Source organism: Tachysurus fulvidraco, chromosome 21, assembly GCF_022655615.1.
Source record: "Tachysurus fulvidraco isolate hzauxx_2018 chromosome 21, HZAU_PFXX_2.0, whole genome shotgun sequence".
NCBI lineage: Eukaryota > Metazoa > Chordata > Actinopteri > Siluriformes > Bagridae > Tachysurus > Tachysurus fulvidraco.
Window position 1 is genome coordinate 5,772,410 of NC_062538.1, and position 19,382 is coordinate 5,791,791.

Consider the following 19,382-nt stretch of genomic DNA (forward strand, 5'->3'; position numbering starts at 1 on the left):
GGCACAGGCTCCCCGTGACCCGAGAAGTTCGGATAAAGCGGTAGAAAATGAATGAATGAATGAATGAATATTTCCTAACACTCAATATGTATTTACTCAATATTTAAAATATCACAGAGTAAAACCAGTACTAAAAGGTTATAGGTTCTAATTTATTTCTTACAATACCAGCATAATAGGTCTATATAATGAGCTATATTTCCCGGTATTCCCCTGCTTCTTAAAATACTTCATAGAAACATCTTTCCATGAATCGATGAACGTATCATTTGACCATACTGGTACCAGGGTGTTTCATTCATGTATCCATTATCACTTCACTTCCATTATCTCTCTCCACTTACTGTATGATTCAGAAGACTGTCCCAATTTTCCTGAACGACACTGTTCCAAGCACAATTTGGTCATTTTGTAAATGTCTGAGAAACGATTACATATAAACTTTTATGCTTTACACTATACTGCAATGTTACATGCATATTGTACAGTATGAGATATGTATATACTGCAGCATAAATATGTGTGATTTATTAGTTATGACAAAAAAAAGAGTCACAACTCATCACAGTTGAGCAAACACAACAACAGTTTATTTCATATAATTAATTACTTAATTAATTAATTGCATGCCATCACAGTTGAGCAAACACAGCAACAGTTTATTTCATATAATTACTTACTTACTTACTTAATTAATTATTATTATTTTTAAATGACAGTACAGCACTCATGTAGGTCTTGCAACACTAGACAAGATGAAGATAACTTCTGACATTCACAAAGCATGCTTTGAAATATCACGGCCTTTAAATTCGGGTCACAGAGAGATATTAATGTCTTAGTCTTCCACTTCTCACACAACGTGTCTGGCACGTCGATTATGCAGCAGAGGATTCTGGGAGTTGTAGTTTCACACTGGTGTTACTGCTTTTGAAGGAAATAGAATAGAGTGTAACTATTTGTATATATAGTGTGTATATAAACCCATCCCATATCGTAGTCCATTATTCAAATCTAAATTTCTGTTTAAACCTAATAGCCCAGCTGTGTTATTAAAAAAAAAAAAAACCCGCCTGTTTATGAATATTAATGAGGTTGGATTTAAATAAGTCCAGCTGTCAGGGTTGAAGCTGCGTTGCGGTGACAGTTTTTGGGCTTCTGCTAAGATCGGTTCTGTGTGTTTACTGTCTTCTGGGCTCATCCACTATCATGTCCAAGCCACTGTCGGACCATGAGAAAAGGAAACAGATTTCTGTTAGAGGTTTAGCTGGCGTGGAGAATGTGTCGGACCTTAAGAATAACTTTAACCGACACCTTCACTTCACACTGGTTAAGGACAGAAACGTGTCCACGAAGAGGGATTACTACTTCGCCCTGGCGCACACGGTGAGGGACCACCTGGTGGGCAGGTGGATCCGAACCCAGCAGCACTACTATGAGAAGGACCCTAAAGTAAGTGAAGTCCCCCAGGACCAGAGGTGAAAAAATATCTGCATACATTTCTTACCGTTCAAAATATAGCTTACTGCATATACACATATATGAAATGTATAGACTTAGATATTTGTTTTATTTACATGCCATACATCAGATTTTTATTTGCCTATGCAGGTTTTTTTATCAGTGTTTTTTTCCACTCACCTTTGAAAAGGGAAAAATACATATAAAAGGTATACAAGAAAAATAGACCAATCCAGCTACAAGAAAAGATACAGTAAATAAAGTTAAAGTACATATGAACCATATGAATTAAGGAATTAATGAATTAATAAATCCATTAATTCATTCCTTCGTTCATTCATTCATTCATCATCAGTAAGCATGTTATCCTGATCAGGACTGTGGTGGATTTTAGGTCAGAAGGCAGTAATAACACAGTGCCTCACAGAATATTATGAACACACACACACACACACCACAACCACAACCACACACACGCACACACACGCACATACAGTACACGCGCGCGCGCGCGCGCGCACACACACACACACACACACACACACACACACACACACACACACACACACACACACACACACACACACACACACACACACACACACACAGGCTAATATTCATTTAAGACTCTAACACTCCTATGCGACTTTTTTGGGAGGTGGGAAGAAATCATTTTTATTTAAAGCCGTTTATTTAACGAACTGAAAAAGTTTGATGGTACTTTGAAAATAGACATAATATAGATTCAGCAGATTAAACATCTAAATCTGGTTTTACATTTACATTCACATATTGTTTAAAATAATGTAGTCAACACAATGCATACCACAATTCACAGTTTATGTTTTCTTGATATATTTAACACCCTTTAAAATGAGCAATAATATTTAACAGTAAAAATCTGTGAAGTGCAAAAATCAATTTGAAAACATTTGACAAAGTCAGAGATTTCAGTTTTCACAAGGAAAGGACAAGTTGGACAATTCCAGATATCAGAACAGGGTTAGAGTTAAGGTTATGCAAAATAAGGTTATGTTTTTTAGTCTACATACTATATTCAGAGGTGTGATCAAGTTCAGCATTGAACATCTATCCGGCTGAGTCAGCAGTGTTCATAACCAAATTCTATAAACACTGACCTGACCTAATGAGAAATTTGAACAAATTCAAACAAGTCATTTTATCCAAATAAATTCATTAGAAAATATACACACACTAAACCTACCCAAGATTCCAATCTTGCAACCTGTTCAAATCATGCTCAGGTCCATTTCTTTGGCCTTTCCCATAGTTATAAACAAGAAAAATGTGCTTTAATAAGCCCTGTTCTCAAATATGTGCAATAAAATTAAATCAATGTGATAAATAAGTAAAAGAGTTTGCATTTCATTTTCATCTAGCCAAAGAGCAGGTTATTCAAGGACCATTTCACTCTCTCGTGGTTCTCATGCAGCATGTTATTTAGCATTCTTACATTCCTACAGCTCATTAGCAATGCCACAGTTTTGGCTTGTTGGGGAAATTCTGTTACATTAATGTTGCCATAAATATCCATCCATGACCTTATCTGACCTCTTCATTGACAAAAGGCTCATCTTAGGATGATCTGGAAGCCTCTGTATAACAACTAAGTCTTTAGCTAAAAAGAATACACTGATCTTAATGATCTTGGAGTATATTAAAGCTTATAGTGTGCACACCGGATTGCAGGGCTGGATGATAAAGCGTGGGTATTAATGATCACTGCATCTTCTTGACACGGTGAAGAGAACTTCATATACGTTGACCTCTGAGTCGTTTTGAGTATACAGTGCTGGTGTTCTCACTGGGATGGAATGATAATATGCTCTGAATAAACTATTTCTGTTCACAGAATTGTAGAACATAATCATTTTATGAAGCATAATGCACATTGATGTGAAATATTCATTACTGTACGTGCGTGTGGTCACTGTTCCGGCCTTAATCCTCAGTGAACTATATAGAGATGCAGTATACTGTTTGTTGTTGTTTTTTTTGTTGTTGTTAATATTCAACTAAAATGGTTTGAACTCACATTATATTAAAATGCAGATTCAATCTTGTTTTAATTTAATATTACATTCAATACATGCTTAGTGTACACATTTGCTCATCAGAAACCCAATGAGCTGTTCCACTTAATGCAAATTGCAGTTGACACCAAGCATATGTTCCTATTAATGGTTCCAATTTTCCAATTTGAAGTGCCACTGCACAATTCGTGTCAAATATCTACACTGTGTTGTTGTGCTAGTGTGCTAACAGCGACGTGGGCGCATTTTAGTCAGGCTATTAGTGTGAAATAGCTCGGTTCATTTCCAGCACCTCTGACCTTCTCTCTTCCCACTAAGCTCAAAGTTGCTGGGAGTTTAAAGTATCTTTACTGCAAAGGTCAAGAGTCATTCTCTCATATGATGAAAGGTCACTATAGGAAACTTGGGCTGAAATCCAAGGCTGATGTGAAAACCAAGACCAGTAGAGTGGATCATATAGACCGAAGTCTACATAAAAGAATGACAGTCATATTATCTATTAAAATCAACCCTTTTTGTATTCAAACTGTTGTGGCTTCTCAAACTGTTACACTGCAGTCGTAAGAACTCCATAACCTTTTCTTGTGACCCCTGAGTGGTTATTTTTACTGCAATCAAAATGCCACTGTTACATAACACCAGTGACCTTCCTTTCCCCTTATACAGCAGTCCTAGACCCCGTGAACCCACCACCCCTTTTCTTTCACACACCCATTTATACTAGGCAGCATGTTCAACAGCAAGAGGGAAAACATCTGAACTCTGATGAGCTCCAGCAAAACTGTTGGCCCATGATAGCTGGTCATTAGATTTAGAGACCAGGAAAAACTTGTATTCCTCTAAAAATGCTAAATAAAAAAAGGAATAAACATTAACAATAACATTAAATAAAAAATAAAAACAAAAATCTAAAAAATTATATAGCATTCAAATAAAGAACAGAATCAGTATCCAATATATAGTATTTACATATGCTAATTTAAATGCAAATAAATTCTATTCAGTGAAAACAAAGTGAGAAATTAAAAATAAAATAAAGAAAACATCATAACAACAATGTCATTTGAATCTAAGCAACATCATATTCAAACAAATCTCACAAAATAGATTACATACAGCCTTTATGCTAAAGTATATATTTGGTATTAAGCTATTATGGTCAAATATATGAAGTCGTTTATAATAATTAATTATATAATTACTGATTTATGAAAATAAGCACAGACATGGACATTTTAATCTGGCTTTGAAAACTCTTTTTAAGCAACAGTGTTCCACTGTTTCCTATAAGTAAATAAACACACACACACACACACACACACACACACACACACACACACACACACACACACACACACACACACACACACACACACACACACACACACACACACACCTATAACAGTGTTATTACAAGAAAACCTATAAACTTGGGAACATGGTTTCAGCCTGTGCTCTGCACTGTTAATGATACACTCACCCAATTTATGTTGTACTGTATTTATGCATTTATTCATTACACATTTATGTAAAAAAAAAAGTACTACAGAGTCCATTAAGCATAGTCCAGGATGTTTTTTTTTTAAACAAAATTTTGTTGTACTATTGATTAGAAAATAAAGTTATTAAATAAAATCTGGTATTATTCTTTTTAATTTTTTCCTGATTTGTCTCTTTGACTTGTACAAATGAAATGAATGGGTTTAATCCAAACTAAAATAAGTCAAAAACCAGCCTATAATAAATGTCATCTAAAGACAATGTTCTGACAGTGATAAGGTCATGAAAGCTCTTTAGAGCTTCATTAGAACAGGAGGATATCGCTGTAATTTCCACAAATTATGAGCTTGATATGTGATTATATCCACACAGTAATTTTATACAGAGTGAAGATCAGTGAAGGTGAAAGTAACGTGATTGTGATTTAGTAACTAATGGAGCTTCCATTATTGTGAAGAACCTGAATTAAGTTTTAGTTAATATAAAATACATCTTCAGTCGGCACTTTACACTGGTCAGGGCTAAGATTATAGCCTATTTATCAACATACATTGGGGAGGTCAGAGGAAACCAGACAACCTAGAGGAAACCCAAGCAGGTCTGGGAAGGACATGTAAAAGACATGGGAAGAATAGTCAGTAATACAAGGTCAGGATCGAACAGGGGACCGGAGCTGTGAGATAATGGCTAGATGGATTGATGGATGGATGGATGGACTGATTCCTTGGTCTATCAGCGATCCATGATCCAGGCCTCGAAGTAACATTACAGCACACAGCATTCTATCATGCAACATGGGTGGGATGAGGCTTGGGTGTTGCTATGCACAATGACTTTCTTGATGGTTCTTGGATTACTTTCTTGTAACCGAAATGGTCACATGTTAAAAAAGCCAACAGATGCTTCATCCTTCATTTCTTGTAATTTGCTGCATGGTGCACACTCCTACACACCTAATCTTACAGAGATGTCATTCCTTGAAATTGTTTCGGATAATTACTTGCTATACCTAGCAAAAAAACTCTTTGGGGTGCAAGATTTTGCTTTGGGTCTAAAAGTGCAATCCACTGGTCCTGTTAAATTTTATCAACATTTTAAAAATTTAAAAAATTTTCTAAACATTTGGTTGTAGACAACAATATTTTCTATAGAGGTTCTTGGGCTCAAAGTGATCAGCAACCACTGGTTCAGTTTGTTCTGTTTAATCAGTTTGTCTTCAATCCCTTTCAGGACATTTCTTCAGAAATCCACCAGGCCATTTCTTAAATTTGAAAATGTTGTCAACAACTGAGACATCATGTTGTTTCCGGAAGAAAACATCTTTAAACCTGTCATTCCCAGAGGATGTCCTCAGTGTGCACTCTTTCTAGTACTAAACCACTATATTGAAAAAAAAAAAAAAAAAACGACAACAACGAAAAATAATAAAATGGTTATCATGGTTACTGCAGTTGACCACTTAACCCTAATTAATACATTAGCTTTTGTTGCAAGAGCTAAAAGGCACCACTCTACCTATCTTTCTTTCTTTATTCTTTAAAACTCTCGCTGTAGAGGAGTGAGAGACATACAACTAAGTACGGTGACCCATACTCAGATTTGTTCTCGGCATTTAACCCATCCAAAGTGCACACACACAGCAGTGAACACACACCCGGAGCAGTGGGCCGCCATTTATGCTGCGGCGCCCGGGGAGCAGTTGGGGGGTTCGGTGCCTTGCTCAAGGGCACCTCAGTCGTGGCCGGCCCGAGACTCGAACCCACAACCTTAGGATTACGAGTCAGACTCTCTAACCATTAGGCCACGACTTGCCCCCCATGCAAGTAGCATGCAAGACACCCACAAACATACAACACTAAGAGTGATTTGAATGTAGAAATGTACTATGAATGTTGAACTGAGCGGCACAAAAGGTCTAGACTCTTTTTGTTTTATATATTGAAATTTATATTCAGCTGAATTAGCTGAATCACTTATCTGCTAACACTAGCTAGACAAAATTCGAGCAAAATTTACTGAGCTGAAAAAACACATTTCCTCCCTTGAAACTGGAAATCTGGTGGGAATTTCGAGGAAATATTCAGAAGGATTTGTAGTGAGAAAAGAAGGAAGCTCGTACTGATGACATCAGATGGCAATAATTGGTTAAAATGAATGTTTCTTCAGGAATCATAAAGGAATTAACTCAGTCACTCACTCACTCACTCACTCACTTTTCTACTGCTTATCCGAACTATCTCGGGTCACGGGGAGCCTGTGTCTCAGGTGTCATCGGGCATCAAGGCAGGATACACCCTGGATGGAGTAAAGGAATAAACTATTCATAGAAATTACAATTTACATTTAGCTGACACATTTAAAGGTCATGAGTTCTTTTAGAATTCTAGGTCTTGCTCAAGGACCCAACAGTAACAGCTTGTCAGGGTTAGGAACTTATAACCTTCTGATTAATAGCCCATAGCCTTAACCTATGAGCCACCACTTCCTACTTCAGTGTGTAGTGCTAAAATCACTCTCTTTTTTCTTTCTCTCTAGCGTGTGTACTACATTTCACTGGAGTTCTACATGGGCCGTACTCTGCAGAACACTATGGTGAACCTGGCCTTAGAGAATGCTTGTGATGAGGCTGTGTACCAGGTGCCTTATCTACACTTTCACAAAAGTTTTACAGCTTAGTTTTGGTCATTTTTTTAAAAACTGAGACAAAACTGCTCTTGTTGTAGCTGGGCCTGGACATGGAGGAGCTTGAGGATATTGAGGAGGATGCTGGACTGGGCAATGGAGGCTTGGGCCGTCTTGCTGGTATGTACCCTTCTCTCCTTTCTTTTTGTCTTTTTAATAGTTTTAGAATGCTCATTGAATCTTTTGTCACGGTTATAAAAATGGATAGACAAAAGGCTCATCAGGTTTTATGAACATAATAGTACATTATGGGCCAATTTTAAGGAATTTAATTAAGTTTCAATCACCACTGATGGCATCGTTTCACTTAAGGACCAGTGATTGCATCACCGGCAATGGTGACAAAAGCTAAAAAGCATTAAAAGAGTGTAGTTAATTGTCTCCTACTCACTCTGTGTCCACACTATCCCTCTTATCCCTACTGTTAGCTTGCTTCCTGGACTCTATGGCCACTCTCGGTTTGGCTGCCTATGGCTACGGAATTCGCTATGAGTTTGGCATCTTCAACCAGAAAATTGAAAATGGCTGGCAGGTGAGTCAACCATCACTGTTTTACAAAAAAAAAAAAAATAATAATAATAATTTAAAGAAGGGGGCACGGTGGCTTAGTGGGTAGCATGTTCGCCTCACACCTCCAGGGTCGGGGTTCGATTCCCGCCTCCGCCTTGTGTGTGCGGAGTTTGCATGTTCTCCCCGTGCTTCAGGGGTTTCCTCCGGGTACTCCGGTTTCCTCCCCTAGTCCAAAGACATGCATGGTAGGTTGATTGCCATCTCTGGAAAATTGTCTGTAGTGTGTGATTGTGTGAGTGAATGAGAGTGTGTGTGTGCCCTGTGATGGGTTGCCACTTCATCCAGGGTGTATCCTGCCTTGATGCCCGATGACGCCTGGGATAGAGGTAGTTCGGATAAGCGGTAGAAAATGAGTGAGTGAGTAATTTAAAGAAATAATAGTGTGCAACTAAGGGGTAGGGACTTTGGGGTAGAAAAGCTTCAGTGTACATTGGCCCTGATTCTACACATTTCTGGAACTGTATTAAGAAGATGAGCAACATTACTTCAAAAGATCACTCCTTCATTTGAATATCCTCCTTGGATTATTCTTTGAGCCCAGGTGCATGTGGGTCATGCTAGAATAGACCCATAAGGATAGAAATGCTTTATTATAGCTGATCAACAGTTTAAACTAATGTCAGGTCTTTTTGATTGTTTGAGTAATTAATAATCTTTTCTGGTTCGGGTCTACTAGTCTCAAACCATGCCAGCAAAATGCCCCATACAACTTAACTCCTGGTTTATCTTTTAATTTGTCACCTCGTTTTATATACAATTTGATAGAGTAGCTTGTTCTAATAATCACAATACAACATGATTAGAAGTCTTAATAACTAACAGATTGAAGAAGCTGATGATTGGCTACGCTATGGCAACCCTTGGGAGAAAGCCCGGCCTGAATACATGCGTCCCATTCACTTCTACGGCAGGACAGAGCATCATCCAGATGGTGTCAAATGGGTAGACACTCAGGTAACCACCGTCCTTTCTTTGACCATGCGTGTGTTTTTGAGACACCATGGAAGTCATGTGAGCTTTGTTAACTTATTTTTACTGGCAGGTTGTGTTGGCTTTGCCATATGACACTCCTGTGCCAGGCTACAGGAACAATGTTGTGAACACCATGAGGCTGTGGTCTGCCAAGGCCCCTTGCGATTTCAACCTGAAAGACTGTGAGTCAAAAAGAATTATGATAAGCTTATGCACCCCTTTCATTGCTTGGAATCAGACACAGACTTTTGTCCTTTTTGTTTCTAGTCAACGTTGGAGGCTACATCCAGGCCGTGCTGGACCGCAACTTGGCTGAGAACATTTCTCGAGTGCTGTATCCCAATGACAACGTGAGATAATTAATTATTTCAACTAAGTATGCTTTGTTTTATTAGCATATTAACACACACACACACACACACACACACACACACACACACACACACACACACACACACACACACACACACACACACACACACACACACACAAACACACACAATACACACACACACAAATAAATCTCTCCTGTTACAGTTCTTTGAGGGAAAGGAACTGCGTCTGAAACAGGAGTACTTTGTAGTTTCTGCCACTCTCCAGGACACCATCCGTCGCTTTAAAGCCTCCAAATTTGGCTCCAGAGAGATTGTGCGCACCGACTTCACTGCTCTTCCTGATAAGGTAAAGGATTAACACCCTTGTTCATCACCTCATTTTTCTCATGTTTTCTTAAATCAGCTGTCTTAATGGAGTCTGCCATCTTTAAGTCCATATATATCACTTGTCTGCCCTCAGGTGGCCATCCAGCTAAATGACACTCACCCTGCTCTTGCAATCCCTGAGCTGATGAGGGTGTTGGTGGATGAAGAGAAGCTGCCATGGGATAAGGTAAGAGGAATTGTTGACTCAGAACATCATATCATTCTCGAGCATTAGTGAATTGTTCCGTAGAATGTCTATATGCCCAGAAGCTCTTGGTTGCACAATTCGACTCGACTACAAACTGTTGTAGATGAAACATTATTTACATTTACATTATTTACCGTCCGGTGTCACCCAAATGAGGATGGATTCCTTACTGAGCCCTGGTTTCTTCCTCATATCATCTCAGGGAACTTTTACTTGCCACCGCCACCTCAGACCTGCTCATTAGGGATAAATGTTAGAGATAAATAGTAACTTAATTTGAAACTTTAAAAAAATGTTATTCTATTTCTATGTGTGTTTCTATGCTCTATGCAAAGCTGCTTTGAGACGTGAATTAAAATTGAATTGAATTGAATTGAACTGAATGTATGTGTTGTGTTATGTTGTGCTATGTTTTAAGGCCTGGGATATCACTGTGAAGACTTGTGCCTACACCAACCACACAGTGCTGCCTGAGGCTTTGGAGCGCTGGCCTATTGACCTCTTCCAGACCTTGTTACCTCGCCACCTTGAGATTGTTTACGAGATCAACCGTCGTCACATGGAGGTCAGATAAGCATGAGTGACTAGTGTCAGTTAACTAATAGAGCTAAAGTCTAAAGGAAAATAAAATAACCACCTATAAACTGTATATAAAATAACTAATCTCTTTTCAATCATATGGCTGTTTCATACATTACAACACTGAGTTAAAGGTTTTTATTTGATTCATATTTATAGGTTACAGTAAATCATATGGGGTCCTTAGATTAGTACAGGGGTGTCAAGCTCATTTTAGGTAATGAGACATATTACCTATAGTCCATTGTTGACTAGACCAAAAAAATCAGTTTACTGACCACTAACAACATCACTTTTGTTTATTTATAAGCCATTATATGTACATTCTATATGTATATAACTAAACTTAGGAAGTAACTAAAATTTATCAAAACACCCAAAATCTTCCAAATCTGAGTCCATGAAATCTTTGTACATGAACTGTATATAAAATTACAGATTTCTGTTCAATATTTGGGGGGCACGGTGGCTTAGTGGTTAGCATGTTCGTCTCACACCTCCAGGGCTGGGGGTTCGATTCCCGCCTCCACCTTGTGTGTGTGGAGTTTGCATGTTCTCCCCGTGCCTCGGGGGTTTCCTCCGGGTACTCCGGTTTCCTCCCCCGGTCCAAAGACATGCATGGCAGGTTGATTGGCATCTCTGGAAAATTGTCCGTAGTGTGTGAGCGTGTGAGTGAATGAGAGTGTGTGTGCCCTGTGATGGGTTGGCACTCCGTCCAGGGTGTATCCTGCTTTGATGCCCGATGACGCCTGAGATAGTCACAGGCTCCCCGTGACCCGAGGTAGTTCGGATAAGTGGTAGAAAATGAATGAATGAATGCTCAATATTTGGCATTCGTGGCTGTATATGGTCATCTTGTGCTCACAGACTCTGTGTGTGATCTTCTGTGTGTAGCGTGTGGCTTCCCTGTACCCTGGTGATATGGACCGCCTGTGCCGCATGTCTCTGATTGAGGAAGGAGGAATTAAAAGGGTCAACATGGCACACCTGTGCATCGTCGGCTCCCATGCAGTCAACGGTGTGGCACAAATTCACTCAGATATCCTCAAAGCTTCTGTGTATGTACGACTCGGACAACGCGCACACATACAATTATAAGATATATCATAATATATGCATCTTGCTTTATAACCATTATGAAATGTGTTAATAGTTTTAAGGACTTTTATGAGATGGACCCACACAAATTCCAGAACAAAACCAATGGCATCACCCCTCGTCGTTGGCTTGTGATGTGCAACCCTGGCCTGGCTGAGGTTATTGCTGAGGTAAGTATAAAAAACTTTTCTCTATTTAAAAAAATTCTGCTCAGTGCAATTAATCAGCAAATACATATTTGATGTCTTTTACATATTGTTAACAATGGAACATCAAGTATCTATCTTGATTCAGACTTTGAAAGTTGACACTTAAGGAGATAAGTGACTTTTGTTGTCCAAGATGGCTGCCACCATAACATTCCAGTATTAATGAGTTACACGTTATTTTGGTTTATATTTATACATACCCTGGGTATTCTCAGGGCTGTCAAGTGTGACGCATCGTATTTCTCACGCAGAAAAACTTTTTGACTATTTATCATATATTTACTGTAATAAGCCGCGGCGCCCAAAATATATCAGTCCGCATCGCTGTCTCTATGGAACCGGGCAGGAATCAAGCGCGTCTCCCCTGGAGTTCTTAGTCTCACTTGACACTTATCAGCCAATCAAAAAGAAGCTACACAACAGCCAATCAGAAAATAGCATTATCTTTGTAAGATTTAACGCAACAACCAATTAAAAAAAAACCATATACATTATCGAGGGTATTTTCGATGGTCGGTTTGAACAAAACCTCAACACGAAACAGCTTGTCTCTGGACGGGACATTGTCCTCAATCATGACCCTAAAAATGTCTGGGCTTTAACCGAACTGTTTTAAATGGGAGCAACATTACAAATAATAAAGGTGTCCAAAAAGGCAACAAACACTTACAATAAACAACACCAGTCATAATCTATCTCTCTCTCTCTCACTCACACACACACACACACACACACACACACACACACACACACACACACACACACACACACACACACACACACACACACACACACACACACACACACACACACACACAAATTAATAAATGGAAATTAAGCAAATTCTTTGTATTTGGTTAAATTGCAGTCAGTGATTCTTTCCAAACACAATAAGTCCTCCATTATTGTATTTTTTTTTTTTTTGGGAGGGGGGAAGGGAATGTCACGCTTGCCTGTTTTTAAAACTTGAGAGCCCTGGTATTCTACTTTTAGCTTATAGTGAGTCATACTGTTGTTATGTCTTGTTCTTAGCCTAGTACACAGACATCAAGCACGTTTTATGCAATTAACCATATTACCTATATTCGCATGTTGAGTAGACTTGACCAAAATATCAGTTTAGTGACCACTAACAACATCGCCTTAGTTTATTTAACAGCATTTATCTACAAAACTACGATATTCATTATCGAAAACGTTGTTTCTGTGTGCTAGAAAATTGGAGAGGATTTCATTCGTGACCTGAGCCAGTTGAGAAAGCTGCACAACTTCGTTAACGACGATGCTTTCATTCGTGATATTGCCAATGTCAAACAGGTAAGTTAGATGTAGACTAAGGCATTTTGTTTGCAGTTTTGTTGCAAAGAGCTAAGTGTGTGTGTATGTGTGTGTGTGTGTGTGTGTGTGTGTGTGTGTGTGTGTGTGTGTGTGTGTGTGTGTTCCCTGCTACAGGAGAACAAGCTGAAGTTTGCCACTCACCTGGAGGAGCACTATAAAGTGAAAATCAACCCCAATTCCATGTTTGACATCCAAGTCAAGCGAATCCATGAGTATAAGAGACAACTGCTCAACTGCCTGCACATCATCACTTTCTACAACAGTGAGTGCTTTTCATCCACTCTTCCCTTTCCCAAAACTTCTCTCATTTTTGCATCTAGCCATCAATAACACATGACATTTGTTTTTAGGAATCAAGAAGGATCCCAAGAAGCAGTGGACTCCCAGAACCATCATGATTGGTGGAAAGGTGCATATCCTTATACACTTGACATTATGTATTGCTTTATTTTGTAGTTTTTACAGCCTGGAACTGAAATGGACTGGAAAACATATTGATATATTCCCAACTCAAATAATGCTCACTGCAACAAACACTGTAATCTGAATGGCACCATTAATTATACGATATCCAGAAGAAAAATTCTTTTTTTTTTTCCTTTTTGCACATATTTATCTCTGAGCCAGGCAAAAAAGCGTCCTGCAAAGCTACACACTTATATTCAGGATCACTGAAAGAAAAGAAAAAGATAGGAGCACACACACACACACACACACACACACACACACACACACACACACACACACACACACACACACACACACACACACACACACACACACACACACACACACAATATAATAGATACTTATCTCAGTTCATAAATAGATGCAAATGCTGCTTGCTCACTGTCTTACCTCCAGTTCCTGCTCCACAATAAAATACAATGCAAGAATTCATCTGCCAAAAACATGCCAGTGGCTATGGGCGATAAAACCACCCCATCCTCTCTTGCCCTCTTCTTCATTTTACTTTTCTATCCCTCTTCGTGATCTAATCAACACACAGTAAAAGTTAATGATTAGAATTAAAACTATGATTTCCACACCAAAACATAAAATTAAAAAAAAAAGATTGACACATTTTGTCAACAATTTGGAACAATGGGCACAAATCAGGAATATACCTTATATATAATGCCAGTCCATTGTATGACACAGCGCACGCATACTGTACATCAACACACTCATCACACCTTCTGTCAATTTAGCATAGTCAGTCCACCTACTGAGAGATGGGAGGAATGTAGAGATCCACATGGACACCTGGGAAAAGGTGCAGAGAGGGAGAAACACACAGGCAGGAACCTACACCATGGATTGAACACCAGATTTCACCGTACTTTAAATAATTTTTAGGGGTCGGGGTCACACATCGGATCACATGGTCTGCATATTAGATTTGGCACAAGTTTTTTTACGTCGGATGCCCTTTCTGACACAACCCTCACATTTTATCCGTGCTTGGGACCAGCACTAAGAAAGTGGCTGGGTTAGCTCCCTGCACGGGAACTGAACCCGGTCTTTGGCAATTAGAGCACGGCATCCTGCCACTGGACCACCAGGAGCCCGTCATCGTACTTTGTGATTTATTGGGTTTACAGGTTAGGAGAGGTTGTCATTGCCTGATTGTATTGTTCTTGCAATTCCAGGCTGCACCAGGCTACCACACAGCCAAGATGATCATTCGCCTCATCACAGCCATCGGTGAGGTGGTCAACAACGACCCGGTGGTGGGCGACCGCCTCAAAGTCATCTTCCTGGAGAACTACAGAGTCACTCTGGCTGAAAAAGGTGCCTTATTATATATTATCCACAGTTCTACTGAATTTACTTCTTAATTTGCGAATAAAGTGCTGAGTAACATAATTGAAAGAATTTAAATCTTTTGTTTACCCTGTACATCAGTGATCCCTGCTGCTGACCTGTCTGAGCAGATCTCAACTGCTGGTACAGAAGCTTCCGGAACAGGAAACATGAAGTTCATGCTGAACGGGGCCCTGACCATTGGAACCATGGATGGTGCCAATGTAGAGATGGCAGAAGAAGCTGGAGAGGAAAATATCTTCATCTTTGGCATGAGAGTGGATGATGTGGAGGCCATGGACAGGAAGGGGTGAGAGCGTTATAACATGCGGATGGTGGAAAACTTTACTCTGGGCAAATGAGCAGAAATTAGTTTGAAAGACTGGGTGAATGGTGGCGAGTAGTAGTATTCAAATATATGAAATAGAGTAATACCATGTTTAAATTTAATGGCACATCGAAATGGAGGGATGTTTTCTGAGGTTGTTGCTGGGCTGGGGGAATTTTTCTTACTTTGTTTATTCTTAAAACCGAAAAAGTATTGAAGCGTATTGCATTCACTTGAGGAAAAAAAATCTACTCTTCTGAATTAACGAGTTAATTATCTCAGAATTATGAGATCATTTTTCATGAATAAAACGTTTTTTGCTCTGTTTTTCTGAATTAATGACTTAATTATCTCAAAATTATGAGATAAATTTTTTTCCACTCTGTTTTTATGAATTAATGAGTTAATTATCTCAGAATTATGAGAATAATCCACCTGAAATAGAGCTCTTGGCAGGATTTTGAGGGATCTCGTTAATTCAGAAAAACAGAACAATTCTTCTTCTTATTATTTTTTTTATGAAAAATGATCTCACAATTCTGAGATAATTAACTCGTTAATTCAGAAAAACAGAGCAAATACATTTTATTTCAAGACAAAATTGTCATAATTTTGAGTTAATTAAGTCATTAATGCAGAAAAACAGAGCAAAAAAACTTTTTATTCATGAAAAATTATCTCATAATTCTGAGATAATTAACTCGTTAATTCAGAAAAACAGAGTAGATTTTTTTCCTCAAGTGAATGCGATACGCTCTGCTTCAACCTGCAAAGTGTCTTCAATTCAATAGGTTCAAACTCAAAGCTTGTACACTTTGTGTACACACATTCAAGTCACATCCATTATATTGAAAATGTTTATTTTTTTAATTATTGTTATGGAAATGTTTACTTATTATTTCTTATCTGCTTCACAGATATAACGCGTCTGAATACTATAACAGTATTCCAGAGCTGAAGCAGGCCATTGACCAGATTGCAGGAGGTTTCTTCAGTCCAAAGCAGCCTGACCTCTTCAGTGGCATTGTCAATTTGCTCATGCACAATGACAGGTACTTGAACTGCAGCACATACTGTATCACTTTTCCTGCAGCAGACACATATTTCCTTCAAAACATCCCTGTCCTGTGTATAGAAGTAAAATCTATCAACCAAATAACTACTCATGTAAAACTGAAACGTACTGAGTGTCTTCCTGATGTAACATAGATATGATTCATATCCAACTAAGATAGTTTAATCAAGAAACAATAGTAAATAAAGACCAAACACACTTTCAACAAACAAGCGCTCGACAGCATCTTGATATTTCCAAAAAGTACCTTAAGGCACCATATAAATCTGTGTTTCAAAATAAAACGGTGTACAATAAAAAACTGAGAGTTTTAGTTATTTATCTATCCATCTATCCATCATTGGTACAGTAGATGTGGATTCATAACACAATCATAAAACTGTCCTTCTTGTTAAAAAATTAACCTACAGTAATCCCTCGCCACTTCGTGGTTCGAGTTTTGCGGTTCAAGTTTCGCGGCCTCAGTGCATCACTGATTTTTCAAAAATGTTCATCGAAAAATAAAAATACAAACGGTTCCCCAGGATGCCAGACAAAGAGGGAAACTCTCGTACCCACGGCCACTCAGACAAGGCACATGATTGGTTCCCGGTGCGAGATCTGAGCTGATTGGCTGCGCATCATCGCATCCTCTCCCAGCTTCTTCCCTTATTGTATCTCGCCATTCTCGTTCATGCTGTCAACTGTGTCTCGCATATTGTGTTAGAAATTAACTTTTCGTTAAGCCCTTACAATGCCTCCTAAGTGCCGTGTCCCTGCGAAAGATTCCTCTAGTGAGCCCAAGAGGAAGAGGAAGATGATGACCATCAGTGAAAAGGTCAAACTTGGGGCCAATCCTACTATCCTTAATCCCATTAACCGCGATAAACGAGGGATCACTGTACTGCCTTTTCTTTATTCTCTCATTTATAAACACCAAAGCCTAGCAGCCACTATAGCAAATATCCATCTGTGTTATATTGCAATCTGATAGAATCTGTACACACTGTTTTTATCAACACTTCTGATCAAACCCCATACAGATTTAAGGTGTTCGCTGACTATGAAGACTACATCAAATGCCAAGATAAAGTCAGTGCCCTTTATAAGGTAAGTGAAGTTACTTATTACAGAGTGACTTCCATGTCTATATAGAGTGACTTCTCTCACCTTTATTTCGATTCTAATCTGCTTCATTAAATAGAAACCCAAGGAATGGACCAAGAAGGTGATTTACAACATCGCTGCATCTGGAAAGTTCTCCAGTGATCGCACCATTGCTCAATATGCTCGTGAAATCTGGGGCGTGGAACCCAGTATGGAGAAGCTCCCAGCTCCCGATGACCCAAAATAAGTCCCGCAGGCTGCCCAAATCTCCGACTCTGACCCAACACCAGCACTGCATGATTTTTTCAGAGCAGTCTTTAACACCGATTTCTTTCAAAATGAATTTAGTGATGCCTGCCTGTTCAGTTGTTCTCCATTGTACTGTAGCTTACCATGGTCATGCCTTGTTTCCTGTCAATGTGCTTTCATACACATAAAAACACAGGAATTCTGTCAATTGTCAATCGTTATGTTGTCAATCGGGTCACCAGGCCTTCTTGTATAAGGACAAGAAGTTTATCAATAACAACTCACGTCCTTCGTTCTGTGTATCAGAGTGAAAATGATGGTGCAAGGTGATGATGCACTTTCTGGTGTCACTGCGTGCAAAATGTAAGAAGAATTCTGAATAGCAAAGTCTGTCTTTCTAGAAAATACACTAATTCTAAAATAATTAATGCTGTATTCCTGCTTTATATAGCTTGTCTTTGTTCTGGATAGATAACAAAGCATTAAATAGTTGATGGAGTAAAAGTATGAGGGAGTCTAACCGAACCACTGCTAAATGTACTGAATGTCTTTCATCTGGTATATGTTTTTGTAACAGAAGAAACACAGTTTAAACACACTACACCTTCGCGCATGCTAGTTTTGGACTAGCATCAGGCAGATGTCATACGCTTATGTCTTTAACCAATAAGGACAGCTTAATGAGATAAATAAATGACCACTTTTATCAATGATGTTTGTTTTCACATCCCTACAGCCTTATTGATAAATAAAGGATATAAGAACACAGTCTCCGTTGTGTACCGTATATTAGGAATAAAACTCCACTGTAAAGTGGAATTAGAAATGCATCATGACTGGGATCTTTTGGGACGCTATATAAATGTGAGGTTTTTTTTTTTCATTTTACATGAATACATTTGAAGCTCAAGAATGAAGACCACATTAACATTAATATTAACATGAACATGTGACACTGAACAATGCAGTTACTGTACACCATATACTCATTCATTCTCAGTAACTGCTTATTAAGGACCATTATGATTTAAGGGCTATTATATTTTAAACTGGGCTATTAGTTTGTTTATATTTTAAGAAATATAATACAAGTGATTCAAATTTGAAGGAGCCTAAAAAATTTTCAACTTTTCTCCAAACCTGACAGTAAACCATTAAGACCAGCAATCTTGTAATGAGTTAGCTGTCACTTATTTTGATTAGTTAGTTAACAGAGGTCTGTGACCCCATGCATGACAAAAATAAAATGCTTACAGGAGGTTTGACCATATCTTCTTAGACTGACCACTGCCAAAAACAGCAGGATGTTCTCTGTCACACTCGATGACCCAGAAGTGTTGGTTTTTCCACACCAGTCATACTCTGAGCAAACTGGTTAAAGTGACTTTCTTTGAATACTCCAATTGTGGAGGTTGGGTTCAGAACATGGGGTCAGCCATGATACAGTGCCCTGGCACAGAGAGAGT

The 19,382-nt window shown here is 38.7% G+C and overlaps 1 protein-coding gene across 1 annotated transcript; it reads left to right on the forward strand.

The window, feature by feature from the left end:
- Nucleotides 1-1,115: 1,115 nt before the first annotated feature.
- pygma (phosphorylase, glycogen, muscle A) lies at nt 1,116-18,684 on the forward strand. Its single transcript, XM_027148968.2, has 20 exons — nt 1,116-1,452; nt 7,551-7,652; nt 7,739-7,817; nt 8,126-8,229; nt 9,090-9,221; nt 9,310-9,421; nt 9,507-9,589; nt 9,777-9,920; nt 10,035-10,127; nt 10,567-10,713; nt 11,622-11,785; nt 11,881-11,995; nt 13,250-13,351; nt 13,487-13,634; nt 13,723-13,781; nt 15,025-15,166; nt 15,281-15,488; nt 16,424-16,558; nt 17,604-17,670; nt 17,765-18,684. Exons 1-20 carry the CDS (start codon nt 1,210-1,212, stop codon nt 17,912-17,914), a joined length of 2,529 nt encoding a protein of 842 aa, XP_027004769.1. The 5' UTR covers nt 1,116-1,209; the 3' UTR covers nt 17,915-18,684.
- The last annotated feature ends 698 nt before the right edge of the window (nt 18,685-19,382 follow it).

What these genes read in the sequence shown, in the direction of transcription:
- pygma (XM_027148968.2), top strand. Translation starts at nt 1,210, where the DNA reads ATGTCCAAGCCACTGTCGGACCATGAGAAAAGGAAACAGATTTCTGTT. An exon ending in ACTATGAGAAGGACCCTAAA is followed by an intron (nt 1,453 to 7,550) that starts GTAAGTGAAGTC and finishes CTTTCTCTCTAG; the next exon opens with CGTGTGTACTACATTTCACT. An exon ending in TGCTGTATCCCAATGACAAC is followed by an intron (nt 9,590 to 9,776) that starts GTGAGATAATTA and finishes CTCCTGTTACAG; the next exon opens with TTCTTTGAGGGAAAGGAACT.